Source organism: Propithecus coquereli, unplaced genomic scaffold (genome assembly GCF_000956105.1).
Source record: "Propithecus coquereli isolate 6110/MARCELLA unplaced genomic scaffold, Pcoq_1.0 Scaffold753, whole genome shotgun sequence".
NCBI lineage: Eukaryota > Metazoa > Chordata > Mammalia > Primates > Indriidae > Propithecus > Propithecus coquereli.
Window position 1 is genome coordinate 505,210 of NW_012153652.1, and position 24,816 is coordinate 530,025.

General features: G+C 57.6%; 1 protein-coding gene across 2 annotated transcripts in view; it reads left to right on the plus strand.

Moving 5' to 3' along the window:
• Window positions 1–24,816, plus strand: part of PXDN (peroxidasin) — an 84,268-nt gene that overhangs the window by 53,560 nt on the left and 5,892 nt on the right. For both annotated transcript variants that reach the window (XM_012662176.1, XM_012662177.1), the window contains 11 exons: window positions 1,248–1,417; window positions 5,551–5,823; window positions 7,772–7,888; window positions 9,032–9,190; window positions 10,368–10,480; window positions 11,808–11,964; window positions 13,239–13,347; window positions 13,935–14,092; window positions 18,028–19,531; window positions 22,401–22,535; window positions 23,099–23,307. In XM_012662176.1, the coding sequence (XP_012517630.1) occupies window positions 1,248–1,417; window positions 5,551–5,823; window positions 7,772–7,888; window positions 9,032–9,190; window positions 10,368–10,480; window positions 11,808–11,964; window positions 13,239–13,347; window positions 13,935–14,092; window positions 18,028–19,531; window positions 22,401–22,535; window positions 23,099–23,307 (3,104 nt within the window). The remainder of the gene's footprint in view (window positions 1–1,247; window positions 1,418–5,550; window positions 5,824–7,771; window positions 7,889–9,031; window positions 9,191–10,367; window positions 10,481–11,807; window positions 11,965–13,238; window positions 13,348–13,934; window positions 14,093–18,027; window positions 19,532–22,400; window positions 22,536–23,098; window positions 23,308–24,816) is intronic.

A 24,816-nucleotide genomic window follows, 5' to 3' on the forward strand; every position in this document is an offset into this window, starting at 1 on the left:
CCCACCCCACCTGCCCACCCAGCCACCTGCCCACCCCACCTGCGGACCTACCTCACCTGCAGGCCCACCTGGGAGGGGGATGGGGCCACCTTAGAAAGGTCCCCTTTGCGGGTCCTGGGCTGACAGTAGCACCCATCCAGCTATAACTCAGCCCTTCCCCGGGGCGTGAGGACAGACTTCACTCCAGGCGGATCCGTGCCAGGCAGGGGAGAGTGTGAGGAAGGTGTGTGGGGAGAGGATGGGTGCAGGTCATGGGTAAGAGCGTCTTAGGTATTTTGGGAGCGCCCTGCAGGTTTCCTGAGTGCTGTCGAGGGGAAATGCTTTCAAACAATGCTGGTGCTGTTCCTTCTGCACAAATAACCAAGCACATATCGGACTCCGGCTGCGAGGAAACAGGCAGAGCCGCGCTCGGCACTGGAGGTGATGAACCCGTGCACTAAGGCGCAGACCCGTTACTCAGAGGGCCTTGTCTGCCTGATGTCTGGCAGCACAGGGTCTTTCTGGGTATCTCCCGGTTCCCAGAGGCTCACACCTGTTCTTCTTCCTCTGCCGTCACCTTTGCCTGCTCTGTGACCTCGGCCGTGTCAGAGCCCACCTGCCTCCTCCCCACCTGCTCTGAGCGTAGGAGCCAGGGCAGAGTCAGGTGGGGTCCTGGTGGGGCTGAGTGCAGGGCGGGCTGTCGCAGCCGTTCTGGGCCATGCGAGAGGTCATTGTTGCTGGAGGCCGATCGAGTCATACAGAGGGTAGAGAGAACAGTGTCCTGCACTGTCCCTGTGCCCAGAATGGGCTCCGTGGACTCATGGTATTTCCCAGAAGGGAAGCCACCAGCAGCTTGTAGGCATCGCTTTTTAAAAGACAGACAGATACGGTTTTTGCTCTTAGTTATGTAAAGATATATTTCCTCCCTTTTCTCTTGACTTAATTCACCAGAAACAAAGGAAAATGTTTCCTTTGAATTTCTCCCACTGTGTCCGTTTCTCCCCCTTTGGAATTGGGGCCACTTTACCAGGCCCAGGTAGCTCAGACGCACGGGTAACAAAAGGAAACGTGTGAGAGCTGGAGACGCACGTGCCAGGCACCTGTCAGAAATGCCCGCTGCTCTTGGGAGAGAGGGTGTCTGGAGGGGGGTGTCGCGCTGCGTCTGGGACGTGCAAGTGTTCTCCCTGCAGGAGGAAGCCGTCCTCCGGGGTGGACGCGGCCTTTCCTCGTGCTTCAAACTCCTGAGTGAGCCCGTCCTGTCTCTGCAGCAACGAGCTGAGCATGACGACAGATTCCCGCTTAAACCTGCTGGACGACGGGACCCTGATGATCCAAAACACGCAGGAGACCGACCAGGGCATCTACCAGTGCATGGCGAAGAACGTGGCCGGGGAGGTGAAGACGCAGGAGGTGACCCTCAGGTACTTTGGGTCTCCAGGTACGTGAGGAGTTCCGCGAGGCTTCCCTCCAGAGTTGTTCTCCCTCCCCGTCACCTCCGTCCCCTCCTGGCGCCCCGACTTGGTAAAACAGAGCAGAGTTGGCCCAGGAGGCCCAGGGTCGTGGGAGATCGTGGTGTTGCCGTGGTCTGCAGCCGGCCACCAACCTGGGATGCAGTCCAGGCTGCGATGCCGTGAGCCCGGCTGTCCAGAGGGGCCTTGGGAACCTGCGGGACTGTGCCCGTCTGAGGGGCCGCGGCACAGCGACAGCCAGTCCTCGCCATTGTGGTGAAGTCTCTGTTTTGCCAAGGGCTTTGATCATTGAAAAGAAGCTCCCCAAAATGTAGATTTTTATGCAAAATTTCCATGTTTAAAATATTGGCACCTAATTTTAAAAAATTAAAAGGACTGTCCCAGCCACACCCATCACAGCTGTGGCCTCTGATCCAGCTGGGTCTTGCCAGGCTGCAAACTTCGCTCCGGTCTCTCTGTTTTATCCACGGCCCATGGTCAGGAGAGGACCTGGGCCCTTGGGGAGGAGCGCAGCGGAGGGGTCTGTGCCCACCGCCTCCCGGGAGAGCAGCGCGGCCGCTGGGACGTGCCTGTCTGCCCACCTGTGCGGAGGGCGGGAGCTCCGCCCACAGCAATCCACACATCATTCCGGGCCGTTTCCCTGGAATTTTGTGTTTCAGGCCGTCATAGTTATAAAACCCGTCGGACGGCAGCATAAGTGGTCTCGTGTTTGTTTCCATGTTTAGATTCCCTGCTCCTTAAAAACTGGTGTGACCTTTGCGTTTCTCGTCACTAGGAACATTCCCGCGTGGGTAGAGGGAATGTTTACAGTGGGTGAGCTTTCCTGGCTACCGAATTTAGTCCAGAGGGAAACAAAAGGAACACGTCCCTGCCGAATCAAAGCCGTGAGTCACACGGCTCTCGGCAAGGTTAGCACGAGGCAGGCAGCATCTTTCCCAAGTGGGGCTGCGCGAACCGCGCAAAGATGGCGAAGCACGGCTGCTGTCCAGGAGGAGCGCGTGTTCTGTCTGTGGGGAGTGCAACAGGCCACAGAGCAGGGGTGAAGTGACGTATCGACAAGGCCCTACGTACGAGTCGGAGCTGTGGTCCCGTCCCCGGGCCGCGCCCGGTACGGTGCGTGGCCTGTTAGGAACCAGCTGCACGTCACCGCCTGAGCTCGCACACCCAGCCCTGGTCCCTGGAAAAATTGTCTTCCACAAAACCCGTCCCTGGTGCCGGAAAGGTCTGGGGCGGCTGTGTTACAGAACAAAGGGGACTAATGGTAGACTTTGAAAATGAACTTACTTGGGAGAGTCACTGTGTTAGGTGAATTCATTACTGGACGGGAATATTTGGCCAGATGTTTAGGGCCCGAAACGCCAGATTTAACTCCTGGGTCTGAATTTTTTGTCTTTCTCAAGAACAACAGGCTTACTTGATACACCAGTCTGAGCGTGCGTGTTGGCGTAGCTCGCCAGCACACAGGGCGAGGCTCTCCCGCTATCTGGTGCACGGGGAGGGTCTCCCACTATCACCACGGCCTGGGCCGGGGCCGGCACCCCACACCCTGCCGGCCACACCTGGGTCTATGAACTAAGGGTATCTTTTTACATTTTTCGATGATTGAAACTCTTAGGAATACTATTTCACAACACAGGACAGCTGTATAAAATGCAAACGTCAGTGTCCGTAAACCAAGTTTTGCTGGAACAGAACCGCGCTCACTCTTTGGCACACTGTCTGTGCCGCTTTCGCCCTGCCGCGGCCGAGCTGAGGGGTGGCAACAACACTCTGCGTCCTTCAGAGCTGAGAGCACCCTCTGTCTCAGAGGGTGGTAGTGATCTGTTGTCGTAGTAACAGAGTGACCTGTAAGTAGCTTGGCCACCAAGGGCTAAAGTACACTCACTGTCTGTCTGCCTGTGTCAAAGCTCTGTTATTAGGGGCACAAGGGTTTCCAGTTTTTATCTTCCGGGTGGGTGAGATTTTTGATCATTAACACTTCCATTTCTGTCAGTGCTGGATTTTAAAAAGTTCAGACTGACATTCTGTTAAAGTGATTGCAGTTCCCAATATCTATAAATTGTACCTCTTATTTTGAAGTATTTGTCCAACTTTTCCTGTGTTTCTTGCCCCATTCTGAAGTGACTAATTCCGTCTTTCACTTCCCACTCCTAGTTTGGAAATTACATGCTCTGTTTCGATTCTGGTGGCTGTCCTAGAAAACTTAAACGTGTTCTCACATTGCCAAAGCCTGCGTTGTTACCACCTTGCTCCCAGCGTGCAGTCACCCTCTTAGTTCTGTGCCGGGTTCTGGTTTTCAGCCCCTGACGTTGCTGCTGCCTCCTCCCTTCAGTCTGGTCCGCGTGGTCCGTGTGGCTGTCACGCCCTTGGCTCTTCTGTGTCACCGTAGCTCCCTGTCGCTGGCTCCCCCGCTGCCTGCTGCAGGGGACCAGGCCGCAAACCCTGTGAGCATGGCTGGCGTTGAAGTTTAAATGAGATTTGTCTCCCTCTGCGCGGCCGTTTCCTGGGTGGGGTGGGCAGGTGTGACTTTCTCTCCGGTTCCTTCTCTCCCTGAGGACACTTTGGGGGCTCAGTTGCCCTATTTGACCCCTCCCTGGCCTGTCCCGTCTTTGTCTTGTGTGTCCCTGAGGCTCCTTAAAGCCAAATTTAAACTGCGAAGTTCCACAGGCGACTTTGGTGTTTCTCCCCCCGTGCGTAGCTTCGGTTTCCACTTTGCTGTCTGGTAGAGATGCCAGTACTGAGTGTTATTTCTGTATTTTTGTAATTTGTCGGTGCTTAGACACCTGATCAGTGCAGCCCAAACGTTCACAAATGCAAGATGGCGGAAGGTGTCCCTCCAACTTCCTCCTTCCCCGCCCGACTCCTCCTCCGTCCCCACCGCGGAGCACGTGGTCTCTCCATCCCCCCGCGGAGACTCAGGCTCAGGCCAGCAGGGGGTTTTCTTACCTGCCAGGTCTTAGAATCTTCCAGTCTTTCACTTCAGGGCGTGAGGAGTTTTCCTAGCTGCATAGAACTCTGTTGTCCGGACGTACCACAATTTACAGTATTTAACAAGTTCCCCTGGGCAATACCTTCAGATTTTCCCCGAACCTTTAGCTGTCACGGGTCCATCTTCTTTCTTCAAAAGCCTTTGGGCGAGATGTTGTTAGAAATTCAGGAAGTTGGGAACTCTTTAGAAGGTAACGTGACGCATGATCCCCTCGAAAACCGCTGCGTCTGCAGAGTCTCGGCCGACGCCTGTCGTCAGGGCACCAGTGTCCTCCGGCAAGTGTCACCGTCCAGTGCGTGGGATGAGTGGACTCGTGCTGGACAGATCACATTTTGAAAATAAGCAGGTTACAAAAAAATACCAATCTGGGGAGCTTTTTGGATTCCGGAATGTTGGATAAGGATCGTTGGCTCGGAGACATAACATGACAAAAACGAAACAAACCCAAATTTCTTAGTACCTGTGTCATTTTACACGCTCGTAAAATATCTGTGGGTTAAATTCCGAGCAGGGTGATCTTGGTGAAACCGTGTGCAGATCTTTAGTTTGGATGCCTACGGCTGCATCTCTCCAAGTGGGGACCACGCTAACACGTGCGAGTCCCCAACAGTCACCCATAAAACACGCCAGCGAGTGCGTGGATTTTGCCCTAGATTTAGATCTGAAAAATACTATCTCAGTGTAGTTTGAATCTGCATTTCTCTTTTTGTGAGTGAAATTAAATTTTATATGTTCTAAATACACTTTACAAACAGTATTTTCTGCCAATGAGAACTAGGGAAGCTTAGCAAGATTGGCACGATGTATTTAGTGTGGACAAAAATAAGAATCTCTGGAGCCCGACACATGTTCAAAGAAAAGAAAAGAACCAGCTCTCACCCATCACCCGAGTCACCTGCCCCCCGGCGCCTGCTTATTGTTTGGCCTGAGCCTTGAGCCGTTTTTATCGTGTGCATTTTTTAAAAGAAAATGAGAAAGAATGCATTAAATGTTGGTAGTTTTGCTCATGTTGGAGGTTGAGATAGAATGAGCAGCCTGAACGTAGATAAAATCAAGCGAAAACTGTGTCACAGTGGGAGAAATTAATTGAGGACTTTTGTTTGATTGTGACAGCTCGACCCGCTTTTGTAATCCAGCCACAGAACACGGAGGTGCTGGTCGGGGAGAGCGTCACCCTGGAGTGCAGCGCCGCGGGCCACCCCCCGCCGCGGATCTCCTGGACGCGAGGGGATGGGAGCCCCTTGCCAGTGGACCCGCGAGTGAACATCACGCCCTCTGGCGGCCTTTACATACAAAACGTCGTCCAGGGTGACAGCGGGGAGTACACGTGCTTTGCGTCCAACAGCGTCGAGAGCGTCCACGCCACCGCATTCATCATCGTCCAGGGTAAGCGTCTGCCTCAGCGCCGGGGCCGCTTGGTCTGGCTTCGTCCTCCCGGGCACACCTGGCTGGCGTCTGCAGTGTGCGCAAGGCTGTCGGCAGCTTCCGTCCTGTCCACGCAGCCGTAACCAACGCGTGGCCCTGACCACCACTGGGTGCTTTCGCACAGTCGGCCGCGGGCTGGTTTTGGAACAGAAACCTCAGGAGGATGGCCTCGTGTGTGGCTGCGCTGACCACACGCCTCCAGCGCCTGGCCTGCAGCAGTGTCTGTGCATGAGTGAGCATGTGTGCATGTGTGTGGGAGAGCGCGTGTGGCTGAGTGTGAGTGCGTATGTGTGAGTGCATGTGTGTGAGTGCGTGTGATTGTGTGTGTGAGGGTGAGTTCATGTGTGTGTGTGAGTACGTGTGTTTGAGTGTGTGAGTGCATTTGTGTGTGTGGGGTGTGAATGTGGGTGCGTGTCAGTGCATGTGTGTGAGTGCATTGTGAGTACGTGTGTGCATGTGAGTGCGTGTTTGTGAGTGCGTGTGTGAGTGGGTGAGTGCGTGTCAGTGCATGTGTGTGAGTGCATTGTATGTGAGTACATGTGTGTGCATGTGTGAGTGCATGTGTGTGTGTGAGTGCATATGTGGGTGAGTGCATGTGTGTGTGGGTGAGTGCGTGTGTGAGTGCATGTGTGATTGTGTGAGGGTGAGTTCATGTGGGTGTGTGTGTGTATGAATGAGTGCATTGTGTGTGAGTGCATATGTGCATTTGTGAGTGCATGTGCGTGAATGTGTGGGGTGTGTGAATGTGGGTGCATGTGTGAGTGCATGTGTGTGAGTGCATTGTATGTGAGTACATGTGTGTGCATGTGTGAGTGCATGTGTGCGTGAGTGCATGTGTGGGTATGTGAGTGCATGTGTGTGTGGGTGTGCGTGTATGAGTGTGTGTGTGAGTGCGTGAGTGCGTGTGTGAGTGCATGTGTGATTGTGTGAGGGTGAGTTCATGTGGGTGTGTGTGTGTATGAGTGTGAGTGCATTGTGTGTGAGTGCATGTGTGCATTTGTGAGTGCATGTGCGTGAATGTGTGTGCATGTGCGTGAATGTGTGTGCATGTGCGTGAATGTGTGGGGTGTGTGAATGTGGGTGCATGTGTGAGTGCACGTGTGTGAGCGCATGTGTGTGAGTGCGTGTATGAGTGCATGTATGTGAGTGCACGTGTGAGTCCATGTGCGAGTGCGTGAGTGTGTGCAGACGTGCCGCAGTTAATCCACCCCCTGAAGACAACTGTGGACGCTCCCGCACGTCGGTGGTTGGACGCAGGGCCCTGGGAATCTGTAGTCTGCGCTCTCTGCCCCGATGCCCACGTGCCTTGATTGTGACGTGAACTGCGAGTTGGGGGCAGGACAGACGTGCACAGTGGAGGGAAATTCCGTCCCCACCCGTCTGTGACGGTTCCTGCCTCGCCGACAGCTGGCCGTGAGTCCGGCCGCCCAGTCCCCAGGTGCCACAGCGCAGCGTGGTGCGGTTTCCCTCCCCACGCGGTTGTGACTCTGACTGCGGTGGACCCACACCAGACGTCCGTGTTCCACGTGTGCTTTTCCGTCCCAGCGATGGCTCCTGTCGCTCTGCGCGACGGTACCAGCCGACATTTTTAACCGTCCGCGGATGTTCAGGTCGAGGACCGAGATGAGTCGTGTTAAGTCCTCCTCGCTCCCGCAGCATGAAACGTGACGTCACTGCTGTGCACTGGGCAGCCGGCGACATGGTCGGGCGGTGGTCACACGCCAACGACACAACTGTTCTTGATCCTCTTCCTGGGTCACTCGCGCTTTCTCCCGAGCGTCTTCACCATTCCTCCTCCTCGTGGACGTCGCACGCGCGGTGCAGCGTCCGTCCCAGCGGGTCACTGTCTGTGGGCACTTTCACCCTTGCGGCTTTTTAATGTCCTGTTTCAAATGTTTTTTCCCGGAAGCTCTTCCTGAGTTCACCGTGACGCCCCAGGACAGAGTTGTCATCGAGGGTCAGACGGTCGACTTCCAGTGCGAGGCAAAGGGCAACCCGCAGCCCGTCATCGCCTGGACCAAGGGAGGTGAGCGCGTCCGGGCTTGCGGGCCCTTTGCCCACTGCGCACTCCGGACGGACACGAGACCTCGCTGTCTTTGCCCCGGCCAGGCAAACCCGGCGTCCCCTGGGCAGACCCAGCTGTGGCTGAATCCCACTCAGCCCAGGCGCTGGGGGCGGGCAGAGGCGTCCACACCTCTCCCGTGGCTTCCCCAGTCTACGCGAGGTCGTCACAGGCGTCAGGCAGGAAACACTGAGAAGCTCTGTCGTTACTGCAGGGACTCGGGTGCCCTCACCCTTGCCTCTGCGTCTGCACGTCTGCCTGTAGTTAGCATCTTCGTTGAAATTTGGTAGTGCATGGGATAGAATTTTCCGGAAGCAGTAGGGGAGCATATTCAAACAAACAACAACTTTCTCACTTTGGTTCTTGGGATGGGGTCCTGGCCTACTTTTTCCAATGGGGAAAGCGCTGGGCACGTTACCTGAGAAGGCCCAGCCTGTGTGGGGAGCTTGGGACCAGGGAGGGCAGGTGCTGAGCCCCGAGGGCAGATTCTAGGCGGACCTCCAGGGTTCCCGTCCTGGGGTCCAGGCAGGCGCCCTTGAGACGTCCTGGTCACCGGGCTTGAGCCAAGGGGCCGGCCCCACCCCTTCCCTGCTCTGGGTCCCGTCCGGGGATCCTGACATCCGTGTGGAGGTGTGTGCTGGGCCACGCACCTGGACTCCCCTGTGCTCAGGCAGGTACAGTTGGGATGGGAGGGGGTTGTCCCCAGGAGTAACGTGCCAGCATCTCAGTTGACTTTTCAGTAACCGCGGTCCCTGCATCCTCTTCCCACCTCTCTCGGCAGGTGACTCCCTCAGACACCCCAGGTGCCTGCGTCCCCCTGGCTCCGATGTGGCCCTTTTCTCTCTGTCTCTGCCCGTCTCGGCCCCTTCCTTCGGGCCACTGGAGTGCAGGGATGGTTTGATCCCCCAGCCACTGCCCATCTCGGCCCCTTCCTTTGGGCCACTGGAGTGCAGGGATGGTTTGATCCCCCAACCTGTGTCCAGCAGGACAGACAGGTGCCCTAATGCTGCCCAGTGCCTGCCACGCCCCGACCCAGGCGAAGACGAGCTTCTGTGATGTTCTCCTTAACTTGGAGGTCTCAGCGTGACCGACACGTGTCCCTTGCAGGGAGCCAGCTCTCTGTGGACCGGCGGCACCTGGTCCTGTCGTCGGGAACACTCAGGATCTCCGGCGTCGCCCTGCACGACCAGGGCCAGTATGAGTGCCAGGCCGTCAACATCATCGGCTCGCAGAAGGTGGTGGCCCACCTGACCGTGCAGCCCAGAGGTGCGCACCAGGGTCGGGAAGCAGGTTTTCCGCAGCTGACATTGACACGGCTGTTAATTTAAAGCGTTGACTCCTCCCTCTGTGTCGCATGAACTGCTGTGGTGCTCGCAGCCCCAGGGTGTCTGCGTGTGGCTCATTCGGTCTCTGTCCCCTTAGCTGGCGAAAGTCTGTCTATTTTTTAGCGATGATGGTTTTGGATTCAGACAAGGCTCCCTCAGGTCTTTTTGCTTCATACCTAATGTTCGCTCAGGAGAGGGCTCCCAGCTTCCCTGTCCAGGGCCGTTATTTGGGGGGCGTGAGGTCCCACCAAGCCATCTGCCCATGCAGGACCCAGATGCTGTCTCACTGGCCTGTCCCGCTGCCCTGCCAGCCTGGCTCCCACCCCATTTGTCCTTCCGGGGACGTCTCCTTTGCCTGTTCCCGCCGCTTGGAAGACCCGGCTCCTTGTGGTCTCCTGTAGCATCAGGGTGGGAAGATCAGGGACCCTCTGCAAGTGCAAGGGTGGGAATGCGAGGCGACCCACAGCGGAGGCAGCGCAGGCCACCGCGCCCTGAGCCTGGCATGGGAGAGGGGGGCCGAGGGCGCTTGGCCCCAGCTCCCCTGTGGAGGATGCCGCGGGACCACCTGGGGCCCTGGGCTTGTGGGTGGGTGGACTGTCGGCGGCCGGCCCTGCCTGTCCCTGACCTGGCCGGACGCTGACCGCCAGCTGGGTGGCCGCATGTAGGGTTGGGGCTCCTGGAAGGCCGCCCAGCCCAGACCCTCCGCAGTTGGCCACGCCCCACTTTCAGACGAGAACGCGCCTCTCCCTGGCGGCATTTCCTTCCTTTGAGACTCAACTGTCTCGGGCAACCGTGGTGTCGTCAGTGAGCCATGGGACTGCCCCGCTCGTGTGGGGCGTGGGGGGAGGAGGCGGCAGCCTGGCCGTGTCGAGGGCCTGGCGCTGTCTGTCTCTGAGCTGGGCACAGTTTGCCTCAGGTGGGCAGGTGGGCAGGTGGGCAAGTCTTCTCTCGAGCCCTCGTGCTCCCGGCCCTGTGCAGGTGCCGCTAGCAGGCAGTAAACGGACCGCCCGGGACTCTGAGCTCCGGGCCGTGGCTGCCTGATGGGGCAGGGGCTCCACTCTTCCGAAGCCTTTGGCCTAAATCACTCATTTCCCGGATTTTCCGCGTTTGCCTTCCAGTCACCCCGGTGTTTGCCAGCATCCCCAGCGACATCACGGTGGAGGTGGGCACCAACGTGCAGCTGCCCTGCAGCTCCCAGGGCGAGCCCGAGCCGGCCATCACCTGGAACAAGGTAGGAGCCCCAGCCAGCCCTGCTGCGCGGCGTGTGCAGACCGCGCCGCCGCCTGCCCCGTGCTCTGCGGCCTCCCGAGAGCAGGCGGAAGGATGTTGAAATGACGAGAGTTCGGAGCAGAACAACGTGGGGCGTCCTAACTAATGAGAACAAAATATGCGATCTCAGCACTCTGGGAGGCCAAGGCAGGAGGATCGCCTGAAGCCAGGAGTTTGAGACCAGCCAGAGCAAGAGCGAGACCCCATCTGTACTAAAAATAGAAAAATTAGCCAGGCGTAGTGTTGGGTGCCTGTAGTCCCAGCTGCTTGGGAGGCTGAGGCAGGAGGATCTCTTGAGCCCAAGAGTTTGAGGCTGCTGTGAACTATGATTGAGCCACTGTACTCCAGCCTGAGTGACGGGCCGAGACCCTGTCTCAAAAAACCAAAGAAACAAAACAAAAAAAATTGGCTAGGCGTGGTGGCTCACGCCTGTAATCCCAGGACTCTGGGAGACCGAGGCAAGAGGATCGCTTGAGGTCAGGAGTTGGAGACCAGCCTGGGCAAGAGCAAGACCCGTTTCTACTAAAAACAGAAACATTAGCCAGACGTTGTGGCATGTGCCTGTGGTCCCAGCTACTCGGGAGGCTGAGGCAGGAGGATTGCTTGAGCCCAGGAGTTTGAGGTTGCTGTGAGCTCTGATCACACCACTGCATTCCAGGCCTGAAAACAGAGTGAGATTCTTTCTCTAAAAACATAAAAAGAAAAAAAAGAAGGGGTTATTTCATTTTTCTTGCTGTTTAATAAGCCCACTGTGAATATCTGGGCAGCGCTCACACCCCTGGACAGCACTGTCCCATGAACGCCTGGAAGCCCAGGGCTGGCCGCGCAGGTCCCCAGGGAAGGGGAGCTCCGGGCGGGTGAGGCCCGTCCTCTGCTGTCCTCCTGCCCCTCACAGGCCCAGCACGCCTGGGACACGGCCTGTCCTTCCCGTGTCTGCCTCCAGAGCCCCCGTTGTGTCTCAGCTGGGGGTACATGCCCCCGGGCATGTCCCGCGTGTTGTCTCTCTGGGGCTCCCCCGACACGCAGCCCAGGCAGCCGCCGTCCCCGCTGCGATCGTGGGGATCCGTCCTCTGTGTCGGGCTCTGTCCTCAGCAGGGAATGAGGCGCAGGGAGAGTGTGTGCCTCTGGGCTGCACTGGGAGAGTCGATCGAGTCTCCTTCCGTGTCCAGGCCTGGGGGTCTGAGCGCAGCCTCCGACGCCTCCATTCGCGAGGTCCTGACAACCCCCCGGGAAAACAGCGGCTCCTGTGGTCTTACTCCCACCATCACCTTTCCTCCGCGTTGCTGCAGGACGGGGTCCAGGTGACAGAGAGTGGGAAGTTTCACATCAGCCCCGAAGGTTTCCTCACCATCAACGACGTGGGCACGGCGGACGCCGGCCGCTACGAGTGCGTGGCCCGGAACACCATCGGGTCGGCCTCGGTCAGCGTGGTGCTCAGCGTGAACGGTAAGGCCCCGCGCGCCCTCGCGGCCACAGGGGTTCTGCCTGCACGGCGTCAAGAGGGAGGCTGCACGGACCCTCCCATGGCCACGGCCACCAGTGTCGGGTGTGTGGGAGCATCGGGGGACGTGGCTTCCCTCCGTGGTGTCTGTGTGTGTGTGTGTGTGTGTGTGGTGTGTGTATCTGTGTGTGGTGTGTAGTGTGTGTATCTATGTGTGTGTATCTGTGTATCTGTCATGTGTAGTGTATCTGTGTGTGGTGTGTAGTGTGTGTATCTGTGGTGTGTAGTGTGTATCTGTGTGTATCTGTGGTGTGTGGTGTGTGGTGTGTAGTGTATGTATCTGTGTGTGTGTGTATCTGTGTGTATCTGTGTATCTGTGTGTGGTGTGTAGTGTGTGTATCTGTGTGGTGTGTAGTGTGTGGTATGTGTGTGTATCTGTGGTGTGTGTGTGTGTATCTGTGTGTGCGTGTATCTGTGTGTGGTGTGTAGTGTGTATATCTGTGGTGTGTAGTGTGTATCTATGTGTGGTGTGTGTGTATCTGTGTGGTGTGTGTGTATCTGTGTGGTGTGTGTGTATCTGTGTGGTGTGTATCTGTGTGTGTGTGTATCTGTGTATCTGTGTGTGGTGTGTAGTGTGTGTATCTGTGTGTGTGTGTATCTGTGTATCTGTGTGTGGTGTGTAGTGTGTGTATCTGTGTGTGTGTGTATCTGTGTGGTGTGCAGTGTGTGGTGTGTAGTGTGTGGTGTGTAGTGTGTGGTGTGTAGCGTGTGCATGTGCACGCGGCGTGAGGAGGTGGCAGCCCCGTGAACGGATGTCCTCGTGGCAGTGGGACCTGTCGTGGGATCCCAGAGGCCGCGTCTTCAAGCAGGGCGGGTTCGGGTCGAGCCTGTGTCCGGGGCGGGCGTGGCCGGGGTGGGAAGACGCAGAATCTGCTGGGCTGTGAGCGACTCGCCGACATCTCTGTCTCCGGGCCGCTCACAGGGTGGACGCAGCCGGCCGTCCCAGGTGCCGTCCCGTTGGTCTGAGAACTTCCACGTCTCATGCCACTTACTAGGGACCACGCAATTTCAAATATTAAAACATCTGTAATTTCTGTGCTGTTTGAAAACCGCTTCTGGTAGAATTTGTGATAAAATAGTGTAAGCCCTGGTTTGAAAACTAGAAATAACGTTTGTAGAAAAGTATGCCCGAAGTCCGAATGATGTAGCGTCTAGACGTTGTTTTACGAGTAACTCGTGGAGTATTTTTCCGGTAACGTGCGACTTCACGTTCTCCTAGTTCCTGACATCAGTCGAAACGGGGACCCGTTTGTAGCCACGTCCATCGTGGAAGCGATCGCCACCGTGGACAGAGCCATCAACTCCACCCGGACGCACCTGTTTGACAGGTATCGTGGGGACGCGAACCTGGCGCTGACCGGGTCGCTGGGCGTGGTCGGGGAGCCGAGGGATGCGGTTCTAGCAACTGACGTTGACCTGCTGCATCTGAGGACAAACAGTTAATTTAAAAACCGTAAACAGCGTCGCATCTGAGTTTTCTGGGGGCTGAGGTCACAGAAGGACACGTGCTTTTCTAGTAGAATCTGAACCGTGATTCCCACCAAAGCAGCGTTACAAAATTTCCACTTATTGTTTTCCCTGATTACTAAATGATTTGGCAGAAACAAAGTATCTCAAAGGTCGCGAGTGTGTTTGCTCGCATCGCCGACTCCAACGCAGTTTCTCTGCACCCTCCCGGAAATGCGGTATCTGTGGTTCTCTCTGTTGACTGAATTAATGACTTGTTTTTAGTGTCTTCTGGTTCTTGTTTGTTTGTTTTGTTGCCTCCCACGTCGGATGAGTAAGGTATCGTACACCACCTTGTAGAACGTAGCTATAGAAATATTAATAGCAATAATTACATTTTCGGATACTAGTGATTTTATCCTCAGTAATTCCTGTCGTTCTTCCCCTTCTCTCCCCACGCGGCCATCAGCCGTCCCCGCTCTCCAAACGACTTGCTGGCCTTGTTCCGGTACCCGAGGGACCCGTACACGGTGGAGCAGGCGCGGGCAGGGGAGATATTCGAGCGGACGTTGCAGCTCATCCAGGAGCACGTGCAGCACGGCCTGATGGTCGACCTCAACGGGACAAGTCAGTGCCCGCCCCGCCGCGCGGGCCACAGTCAGCACGCGCTCCGAGGGAGGGGTTGGCACTTCCTGCCCTGCGCTCAGGGACTGGGAGATGGTGCACTCACACCAGGGTCCTCCTGAGCTCACAGGTCCCGTAGCCCTCACGTGGGGTCTGATGGGAAACTCTCGGGACGTGGGACCCCGTGGCTGGTTAGGCCCCTGCAGGTCCATCCGCACCGCCTGCCCTGGCTGCCCGGTCGTCCTTCCCGCCGGGCTGCCGCAGACAGGGCTGGGGAAGCCGCTGCAGGACGACGGCTGGGTGGGGGACGTCGTGTCCAGGGGACGCAGTGTCCTGTGCGTCGGGAGGAGTGTTTCTGGAGAGTTCCCACTGTGCCCCCACGTGGCCGTTGCCCGTGAACGAGAGGTGCCTTTATATGTCATCGTCACCACCGTTAGTAGCTGTGCGGGTGGTGAAATGGTGCACGACCGCGACCTTGTGATGTAAAAGCATCGTTTTCAGCAGCAGCTGCGTACTCAGAGTTCTGCACACACTTGCACACGCACATGTGCACACGCATGCACACATACATGCACACACATGTGCACACACAGGCATGCACGCATGCACACACATGTGCACACACAGGCACACCCAGCACAGCAGAGACTGCCAGTCACAGCTGTCCTTCTGACGAGAGGGAACTGCTTTGTCATTTTTCACTGTTTTCAAATGACCTTCAATGAACATATCTTTCAAGATCAGGGCAAAAGAAAATTACTCCAGAATTTAATGTTCTTCTTATCCGTGTGAGACAAAGACATGCAGAAGTCAGAATTTCGGGGTGTATTCTCCCCGTCTTGTGAGTCTTCTTTCCGAGCCAGTCCTGTCCCGCTGGGTTTGGGGCCCACCTGTGCTGAGGATTCTGGGCTTTGGCATGTCTGAAGCATGCGGACCGAGCCCTTGTGTCCCCGTCCTCAGGGCAGCGGCTGCCTCCCCGGCCTCCCAGGTGGGGATGTCCGAGTTGGAGGTCTCGGAACGTTCTCACTTCTCTTTGCCGGTGAAACTCCAGCCTCTCCTCCTGGCACGTCCCTGGGGAGAGGCCCAGCCCCTGTCATTCCTTAGCAAGGATGTGCCGGGCTCCCCCTGCCTGTCAGGCACGGGCCGGCTGGGCAAGGGCAGGGGCGCGGGGCCTGGTCTCTGTGCGACTCTCTGGTGTGAAGGACGACGTTCTCTCTGGTCTCGAGGACGAAGTGGGAGATGTGAAGTGCGATTTCTTGCTACTTCCTACCTTTCTGCATTTAGTCACAGTTCAGATCTTTAAACGCTGCTGTGGTGGCCGCGGCAGGTAGGTCACATGAACTTACGATGCTGCCGCAGGAGTAAGGCCCATCCGGAGACCCGTCCTGCGCCCAGGCTGCGTGAGGCCGCTCCTGCGGAATCGCACGCCTGCTGTGTTTCGGTACGTGCTGATTGCAGAAAGGTCTGGAAACTTGGAAAGGCAAAAAGAGAAATGTGAAATCGCCCCCAGTAACGTGAGACGATCGAGTCCATTTGCGTTCACCTGAGCGCCGGTTAGGTCCGTGCGCCCACGCTCGTCACTTCGTCCATTTGTGCCTCACACGCACAGGGAGCACGTGCCCGTCGCCACCCCACGCTTTTTTCTGGGATAAAAGCGACAAGATGTGAGACTCTCAGCCCGCGAGGATCTGGCTTCCAGAGCAAGGCAGGCAGGGAGCCGGGAGAGTCGGCGCACAGTCAGCCCGCAGGAGCCATCGGGGCGAGGCCAGCAGGCCGCAGACGGTGGAGCCCTGGTGGGCGGGGGGTGCTGTTTCCAGTCGGTGCAGTGACCTTTGAGCAGAGACCCCCCAAGAGCAGGGGAACCCGGGCCGTTGAGGACACAACGGATGCCCAAGCTCCCAGGCAGGGCGCTTGGCCGCTGAGGACGGTGGGAAAGTGGGTGTGGCTGGAACAGGGAGGACGTGAAGTCAGGATGGTTCGTGATCTCTGACCAGAAAGGGGCTCTGGGGAGGTCCAGGGTGTGTCCTTTGCTCTGCGTAAGACGGGAGCCTCGAGTGCCGTGTGCAAAGGGGGACGTGGTGGGTGCGTTTTAAAGCACCAGACTGGTGACGGCCGCAGGGGTGAAGGCAGACACGGGGCAGGCAGCCCCGGAAAGTGGGGCACAGGGCGTGTGCTGCCCACGCTGGCCCGGACTCAGCTGCCTCCAGACCTGCGGCCAGCGCCGCGGAAGAAGTGAACACGCTCAGAGAAAGCCCAGGACCCGCCCTGCGCCCCGCTGACGCTCGGGACGAAGCTCGTTCTCCCGGCGCCATGCTCTCTTGGCTCTCGGAAGTTCGAGGCCGAGAATTTCCCAGGACTCTCCTAAGAGTGGCTGAGAACAGAGGCAGATGTGTCAGCTCCCTCTTTCAGCCTCTGGGAGGAACGTGCTGCCGGCGCCTCCCCGGGGAGACGTGGCCGGGCGCGGGTGGGCGGGGAGCCCAGGAGCATGTTCCCTCACGGGTCTCCCCTCAGCACACCAGGAAGTGTGTTTCTGCTGCTCCTCCCACCTCCACTTCTCACGTTCTCACGCGGGTTTTGTGCACACGAGCCCCCACCAACAAGCAGCCGTCTCTTGTGAAGGTGTACAGTGACGCCTTCCATCCGGTGGCCCGACGCAGGCTGGAGAGACGTTAGCGCAAAGAGGCCACGTGGCTGAGAACTCTAGTGTGCGAGTGTGCACACGTGTGTGTCTGCAGGCTTGTCTCTGCATGTGAAATGCACATGTGAAACGCACATGATAGTGTGCACACCTGAATGTGTGAATGCTGTTGTGTATGAGTGTGTACATGTGAGTGTGAGTGCATGTGTGTGAATGCGTGTGTGTGTACGCACATTTGAAAGTGCGCACACATGAGTGAGAGTGCGGGTCTGCATGCAGGTGTGCATGTGTGCACACGTGATTGAGAGTGAGCGTGTGTGAACATTTGTGTCTGTGCACACGTGAGACTGCATGTTAGTGCGTGAGCGTGTCTGCACATGTGAGAGTGTGTGAACATGTCTATGCATGGGAGTGTACACGTGCATGCATGATTGGGTGTGTGTACACGTCCGTGTGCATGTGAGTGCAGGGGTGCGTGTGCGTGCATGATTGTGAGTGGGTGTGTGGTGGTGAGAGTTTGTGTGTGCACTTTTGGGCAGGCCCTGGGAGGCGCCCTGCGGAGGAGGAGCGTTGAGGAGGCGAAGGCCGCGGAGGTGACTGTTTGTGGGCAGTGCCTTGGGCAGCTGGGTGTGAGTGTGCGCCATCCCGGGGCCTCGTGGTCGTGTTGCTCAGGGGCAGACGTCTTCAGGATGAGGACCAGGAGCTGCAGTTGGAAGGTGTCCCGTCTGCTGGAGAAATGTCCCAGCCAGCAAGTTTGGATCTTGGCAGTAGCTAGTGGGCAAAGACTGGAGGTCTGTGAGCAGGAGGTGACCTAGTAGGAACCCCCACACGGCCGTCGGAGGGGTGCTCCTGTGGGCTCCTCCAGGCAGGCGTCAGGGACACCTGTGCTGGGGTCCTGCCCCAGGAGTGGAGAGGGGGGCGGGGGCCTCAGGGATGTCCTAGAGGCGTCAGCCACGGAGGTGGCAGTGGAGTGGACATTGGAGCAGGGAGCAGTGAGCCTCAGATCCACCCAGGGGTGCAGGGCAGGGTCCTGCCCCTCGGCACGGGGGCCCTGTGATGCTCAGTCTGTCCCGTGGAACTGTGCACGCCTAGACAGGAAACCGTGGGTGGGCCCCACCACGTGGGGGTCTGCCACGGCAGAGACCACGAGTCTGCTTGGCTGGGAAGGGAGCAAGGCTGGGAAGCCCCCCTGTGTGCGGCTGGGTGGGGTGTCACCAGGTTCCCGGCAGGGAGAGCATGCTGCGGGGTGCGGGCAGGTGTCTCCAGTGGGTCAGGTCCCGCCTGCTCTGCCCTGCTGCAGGTTACCACTACAACGACCTGGTGTCCCCGCAGTACCTGCACCTCATCGCCAACCTGTCGGGCTGCACGGCCCACCGGCGCGTGAACAACTGCTCGGACATGTGCTTCCACCGGAAGTACAGGACTCAGGACGGCACCTGCAACAACCTGCAGCACCCCATGTGGGGCGCCTCGCTGACCGCCTTCGAGCGCCTGCTGAAAGCCGTGTACGAAAACGGGTTCAACACGCCCCGGGGCATCAACCCCCACCGGCTGTACAATGGGCACGCACTCCCCGCGCCACGGCTGGTGTCCACGACCCTGATCGGGGCGGAGACCGTCACGCCGGACGAGCAGTTCACGCACATGCTCATGCAGTGGGGCCAGTTCCTGGACCACGACCTGGACTCCACGGTGGTGGCCCTGAGCCAGGCGCGCTTCTCCGACGGGCAGCACTGCAGCTCCGCGTGCAGCAGCGACCCCCCCTGCTTCTCGGTCATGATCCCCCCCAACGACCCCCGCGCCCGGAGCGGGGCGCGCTGCATGTTCTTCGTGCGCTCCAGCCCCGTGTGTGGCAGCGGCATGACGTCGCTGCTCATGAACTCCGTGTACCCGCGGGAGCAGATCAACCAGCTCACGTCCTACATCGACGCGTCCAACGTGTACGGGAGCACAGACCACGAGGCGCGAGGCATCCGCGACCTGGCCAGCCACCGCGGCCTCCTGCGGCAGGGCATCGTGCAGCGGTCGGGGAAGCCGCTGCTCCCCTTCGCCGCGGGGCCGCCCACCGAGTGCATGCGGGACGAGAACGAGAGCCCCATCCCCTGCTTCCTGGCCGGGGACCACCGCGCCAACGAGCAGCTGGGGCTGACCAGCATGCACACGCTGTGGTTCCGGGAGCACAACCGCATCGCCGCGGAGCTGCTCGCGCTGAACCCGCACTGGGACGGCGACACCATCTACCACGAGACGCGGAAGATCGTGGGCGCGGAGATGCAGCACATCACCTACCAGCACTGGCTGCCCAAGGTCCTGGGCGAGGTGGGCATGAAGATGCTGGGCGAGTACGGCGGCTACGACCCGGGCGTCAACGCCGGCATCTTCAACGCCTTCGCCACGGCGGCCTTCAGGTTCGGCCACACGCTCGTCAACCCCGTGCTGCACCGGCTGGACGAGAACTTCCAGCCCGTCGCGCAAGGCCCCCTCCCCCTCCACAAAGCCTTCTTCTCTCCCTTCCGAATCGTGAACGAGGGGGGCATCGACCCGCTCCTGCGGGGGCTGTTCGGGGTGGCGGGGAAGATGCGTGTGCCCTCCCAGCTGCTGAACACGGAGCTCACGGAGCGGCTCTTCTCCATGGCGCACACGGTGGCGCTGGACCTGGCCGCCATCAACATCCAGCGTGGCCGGGACCACGGCATCCCGCCGTACCACGACTACAGGGTCTACTGCAACCTGTCGGCCGCGCACACCTTCGAGGACCTGAAAAATGAGATCAAAAACCCTGAGATCCGGGAGAAACTGAAAAGGTGAGCTGGCGTGCGTGGCTCGGATGGGCCCGCGTCGTGGGTGTGCGTTGTTACTTGTCTCGGTGTTGAGTTGTGTGTGTCAGGAAGAGTTCCATAGAGGAAGTGGATGAAGGCCCAGCTTGGGCGGGCGCTGGCCTCCTCCCCTGGCCTGGAGGTAGCCTCTGCCGAGCTGCGGTACGGTTTCAGCACAGAGAGGGGTTGTGCTTCTCTGGCCGGGGACACTGGAGGGAGAAGTGCACACAGGGAGGCGCCAGGCCTGAGCCAGGTGGGGCTGCAGGGAGGAGGGTCCTGCTCTCCCATCAGGAGCACAGGGCTGGGCAGAGCTTGGGCTGGGCAGAGCTTGGCCTTGGCAGACGCCCCGGGACCCACCAGCCCCTGCGGTCTGGCGCGTTGTAGCCTCTTCCCACTCACCATGTCACCCGAACCCAGGTCTGTGTGGCCACCTGCGTGGCCTCCGCCGACGGTGCGGGCTTCTGGGCCACAGCTGGGACAGGTCTCACTGGCCACCCTGGTGGCACCCGGGACCACCTGGGCAGCCAAACGGTGAAGTTTCACAGGTGAAGCGGAGGCCGCAGCGCTACCCAGGGCACCCGGGGCCCGGGTCTGGGTCCGGCTCAGGCTCCCCGACCCACGGCCAGTCCCTTGCCGGGAGCCTCTGCCACGGTCCACTTACCAAGTAGATGTCGAAAGTTCTTCAAAGCGTAGACGCTCAATGGCCTCCTTTTCTCTAGTGTTCACATCTGTCCTTTGCTCATTAACTTCGTTTCTCGTGTTACTTCTACCAATTTATTTGCATTCAGTATTTAAGGAAATAAAAATAATGATTCATTGGCATTTTTCCGGTATGATCTTTCATAGTCCTTGGACTTATGAATTAAGTCTGCAGGTCATTCTGTATTTAAAACGCCTTGATTCTCACTTCAAAGAATTCTTTTTTTAAAAAAATTTCTTTTTAAGACTCACTTCCCACACTTTCTGGACTCTCCAGTTTGCTCTGAACGCCGGACACTGAAGGTGAGACGTGCCCTACAGGGTCTGCCCTGTGCCTGCTGAATAAAAATGACTTTTACTTGTAACTTATCTGCATTTACAGATAAACGAACCCATGACTATCAAGTTCGGAATGTCCCAACGCTCCTTTAAATAATGGTATCAGATCGCTGGCCCGAGGAGATGCGCACGTTCTCCCCTGGTACCATTTCTGTTACGGTTTTGCTTGATTAGGATTTATGGAACCGTCTGTGTTTGTTATGTGCTTAATCATCCTCCGTTGTCCTTGTGCAGACGGGCACAGATGACGTTCCCAGCCACTCTCTCTTCTGCCAAACTTCCTTCAAAACAGTTCGAGGAGCCAGAGGTCCAGCTGGCGCTGCCGGTGGACCCCGGCAGAGACCTGGAAGATCACTCACCCCGCACTGAATCACTCAGATGTTTGTTTTTCTGTCTCAGCCCGTTACTCACTCAGAGGAAATGAGACAAGAGCGGGAGAACAGTTAGATGAAGACACGAGCCCAAGGGGCCGGGAGAGCTTCCCGGGGCCGTGCTGTTTCCAGCCGACCTCAGGGCAGCCTGTGGTTCTCCATGTCGCAGGCACTGGGTGGAGCTTTGTGCCTCATGGCAGCAGGGCTGGTGCAGGGCGTGGGTCAGCCTGGGCTGGGCCTGGTGCTGTCCCCAACTGCGCTACATCCAGGCGGTGAGGCCCCTTCTGGGGAGAAGGGTCCCTGGGCTGGAGCGGAGGCTTCGTGCTCCAGTTCTCCCCCCACGATGCCCAAGGAACGTGGCCTCGCGGACCACGGCGCCGGGTCCCTCTAGGAGGTGGGGCAGGCAGAACAGGAGGAGGGTGTCGCCCCAGGCGGGGGCTGCCTGAGCTGGAGCGCTTCCTCCAGGCAAAGGCCACGACAACTCTGGTGGCCCTGAAGCGTGTGTCCCCGGCCACAGACCAGATGCCGCTAGGTTCCTTCTGACCAGGGCCCACTGCCCAGGCGACGTCTTAGAGTAGAAGTTTAGCGTGAAGGGCATTGGACTTAGAAGAAAACCGGCGCAGTTTGAAAGACTAAGCGCTAGTTTAAACGAAGTTGCGTTTATTCTGCTTGCGGGACGAATGGTCTCGTGCGTCTTGTTCATCGAGCTGCAAAGTCTGTCTCGATTGCGGGGCTCAGTCCAATGTCGCCGCCTTGGGCTTTGTGGAAAAGCGCAGTCAGAATTACAGAACACATTTTTAAAAAGATCCAGTTGGGCTGAATAGCAGCCGAAACTAAGGCATCATCAGTTGTCTGGTAGAGTTTTTGGATTAGATAAAAAGATTTGGGTGGAAGTCGTTAGTTCTCTGCTTGTAAGCATATATTTCTGAGGAACTGGAAATTGATGAAAATGTTCCTTATTGAACATTCACATCTCAGTGTTTGACTTATCTTTGCTTAGCACATTTTTTTTATGGCAAATAATATTTTCAATATTTAGTGGAATCAAATTTATTCTTTCAAAAATGTGTCTGTAGCTATATATAGTTTATTGTTCATATAGTTATAAGAAAGATTTGAAGGGCAGACACTGATGTTAAGTGTGGTTGTCCCTGAGCAGCAGGAAAGGTGTGGTTTAAATCGGCTTCTGTGTGTTTTCCTCGCATTGCTACGGTTCCCATCATAAGTAAATAAATGTCTGTGTTTTATGCACATTTGGCAGGAAGTACGAAAAAGCCTTTTGAGTATAAGATGCCTCAGAGAAGGACAGGGGGATTTCCTTGGTTAGGTAAAAGTGTAAGTAAAGTGCAGTGGTGATGACAGAATAATCCAGAACCGTGCACTTTGCTGTGCTGCTCCGACCTCGCGCAGCCCCACCAGGCCAACTGACCTTCTCACGTTGCTCTCAGGTTGTACGGCTCGACGCTGAACATCGACCTTTTCCCGGCCCTCATGGTGGAAGACCTGGTGCCCGGCAGCCGGCTGGGGCCCACGCTGATGTGCCTGCTGAGCGCGCAGTTCAGGCGCCTGCGGGATGGGGACAGGTGAGCGCAGCGCCCACGGCACGGTCCGCTCCAGACTCAGCCTGTGCGGGGACGGGGAAGAGGGGCCGTCCTCACTGAGGATGAGGAAGGCTCAAGCCTTGTGTCGTTTGGGGACGGCGGCCTCAGGTGGCCGTCACCGCAGCCTCAGAATGTAACCACCCCGGTTGAGAGACGCTGTCACGTCCCTTCTCCCACACACATGTTTCTGCTCCCGGAAACCTGCCGACAGTCCACGCAGCAAAGCCACGGGGGGACCTCGGAGGAGGTGGGGCTTCTGGCGGGTTTAGATCAATCTCAGGCCAACCTGACTGCTGTGGCTCCGTGCACGGGAGCGTGGTCCCCGCCTCTGCTGGCTGACTCAGCAGACAGCCGCCCGCCCTGACGGTGTTTTCGGCAGGTGGCCTTGTTCTCGCTGGCGAGAAGAGCCAGCGCTTCCTCTCTCGTCCCAGATGCTTTGCTTTGTCCTTGGCGTTTGACCAGGCCACGCGAGCAGTTGGCGGAGCTCGGGAGAGGTGTGTGTTTGACTCCCGCCCTGCCCTGACCCTGCCTGTTTCGGGATCCAGGTTGTGGTACGAGAACCCGGGGGTGTTCTCCCCCGCCCAGCTGACCCAGATCAAGCAGGCGTCGCTGGCCAGGATCCTGTGTGACAACGGGGACAACATCACCCGCGTGCAGGGGGACGTGTTCCGGGTGGCGGAGTTCCCCCACGGCTACGGTGACTGCAGCGAGGTCCCCAGGGTGGACCTCAGGGTGTGGCAGGACTGCTGCGAAGGTGGGTGCAGGACCCCCCTTCCCGCCCGCGCTCCCGTCCCTGTCGCGGTTTGGGTGGAAGCTGCCTGCAAGCTCGGTGACTCACGGGTGTCCCCACGATACTGAGAACTGGGACAAATACTCAGCTGTGGGGGATTCATTAAATTATGGTGTGTCCGCGCCGAGATACACTGCGGGGCCAGAATGTGAAGGAATAAGTCATGGTTTGGAGGAATTTACAGTGACATGGGGTAGTATCCATGCTGACTGCAATACCACGTAAGACAAACAGACACCAGCCTTGATAAGGCATCCCCTCTAAATCCTAATCTGCGTCTAAATGCCAGCACCAGTGTGTCCGCCTGTGTATCGTATCCACAGATAAAAGATGAAAATCCAGCGTATGAAGGAAGCACACCAAACATCAGATTTTCCTCAAAAGTTATGCTGAGTGTTACAAATGTCTGTAGCAGCTTACGTGGCCAGAGACGGGTGTCACGGACCATCTCACGAGGAGGTGACAGGCGCCCGCAGGTGTGAGGTGGTGTCACCGTCAGGGCTGGAAGCCTGTGCAGGGGGCTCCCTGACGCCCACCCGTCGGCCAGGGCGCACGTCCTGGCGTGCGGGACCATCTTGCCCGCAGAGCCACTGTCGGCTGCCACCGTCCTCGCGGCCGCGCTGCTGCTTTACATTCCTGAATCCCACTCGGGGTTAACCTCCGTTCCCATTTTCTAATTTGAGTATAATTTTGGCTTTATTCAAACTATGATCAGAGCCCCGTAGAAGAAGCCTGAAGCCGCGGCACGTTTAGAGCCCGTGGTAGAGCGTGTGCCGTGTGGTGAGGAAAACCGGACGGAGAGGCGCCCTGGCGCTCTCGGAGCGTGTGGCGGCCGTGGCTGCTCCGTGGCTTCGAAGAGACACAGAAAATTCAGAAACTCTGGCTGTTTTCTCCTCCGCCCCATTTTCCTGAAGTACTAGTTTTGGCCAGGATGTTACTTAGTTTAGTAAGTGTTCAAATCTGTGTTTTTAATAGGGCTGGTTTCTAACAGCTCCTAAGAGAGGGAGTGTGTCTGTGCGAGCATGCGGGGTGCGCGGTCTGATTTTGTGTCTCCTCGTCTGTCTCCACCCCGTGTGTATGTGGGAGAATTCACGTAAAAAACAAAATTGTGCTTGCCACATACCCAGTATCCCAGGTCATTTACATTCTTATCACCACACCTGTTGGAAACCTGTATCTGCTTTTGTTCTGTTTTGTTTTTGTTTTGTACTTTCACTGGTTTGTGAAGTTCAAAACGCTTTTCTACAAGCATGGCAGAAAATGCATTCTGTTTGCAGAAATTTGTTCTCTTGAACTCCTTGGGAAGAGCCAGTTGTTGCTCTCAGATACAGAAGCTCCATGTTCCAGCCGGGTGCTGTGGCGTGGCAGGGGCAGGGCGGGAGGACGCTGGAGCCGGGAGGTCGAGGCTGCAGGGGGCTGTGGCCCCGCCCCTGCACTCCAGCCCAACCCCGTCTCTAAAACAAACACACAAAC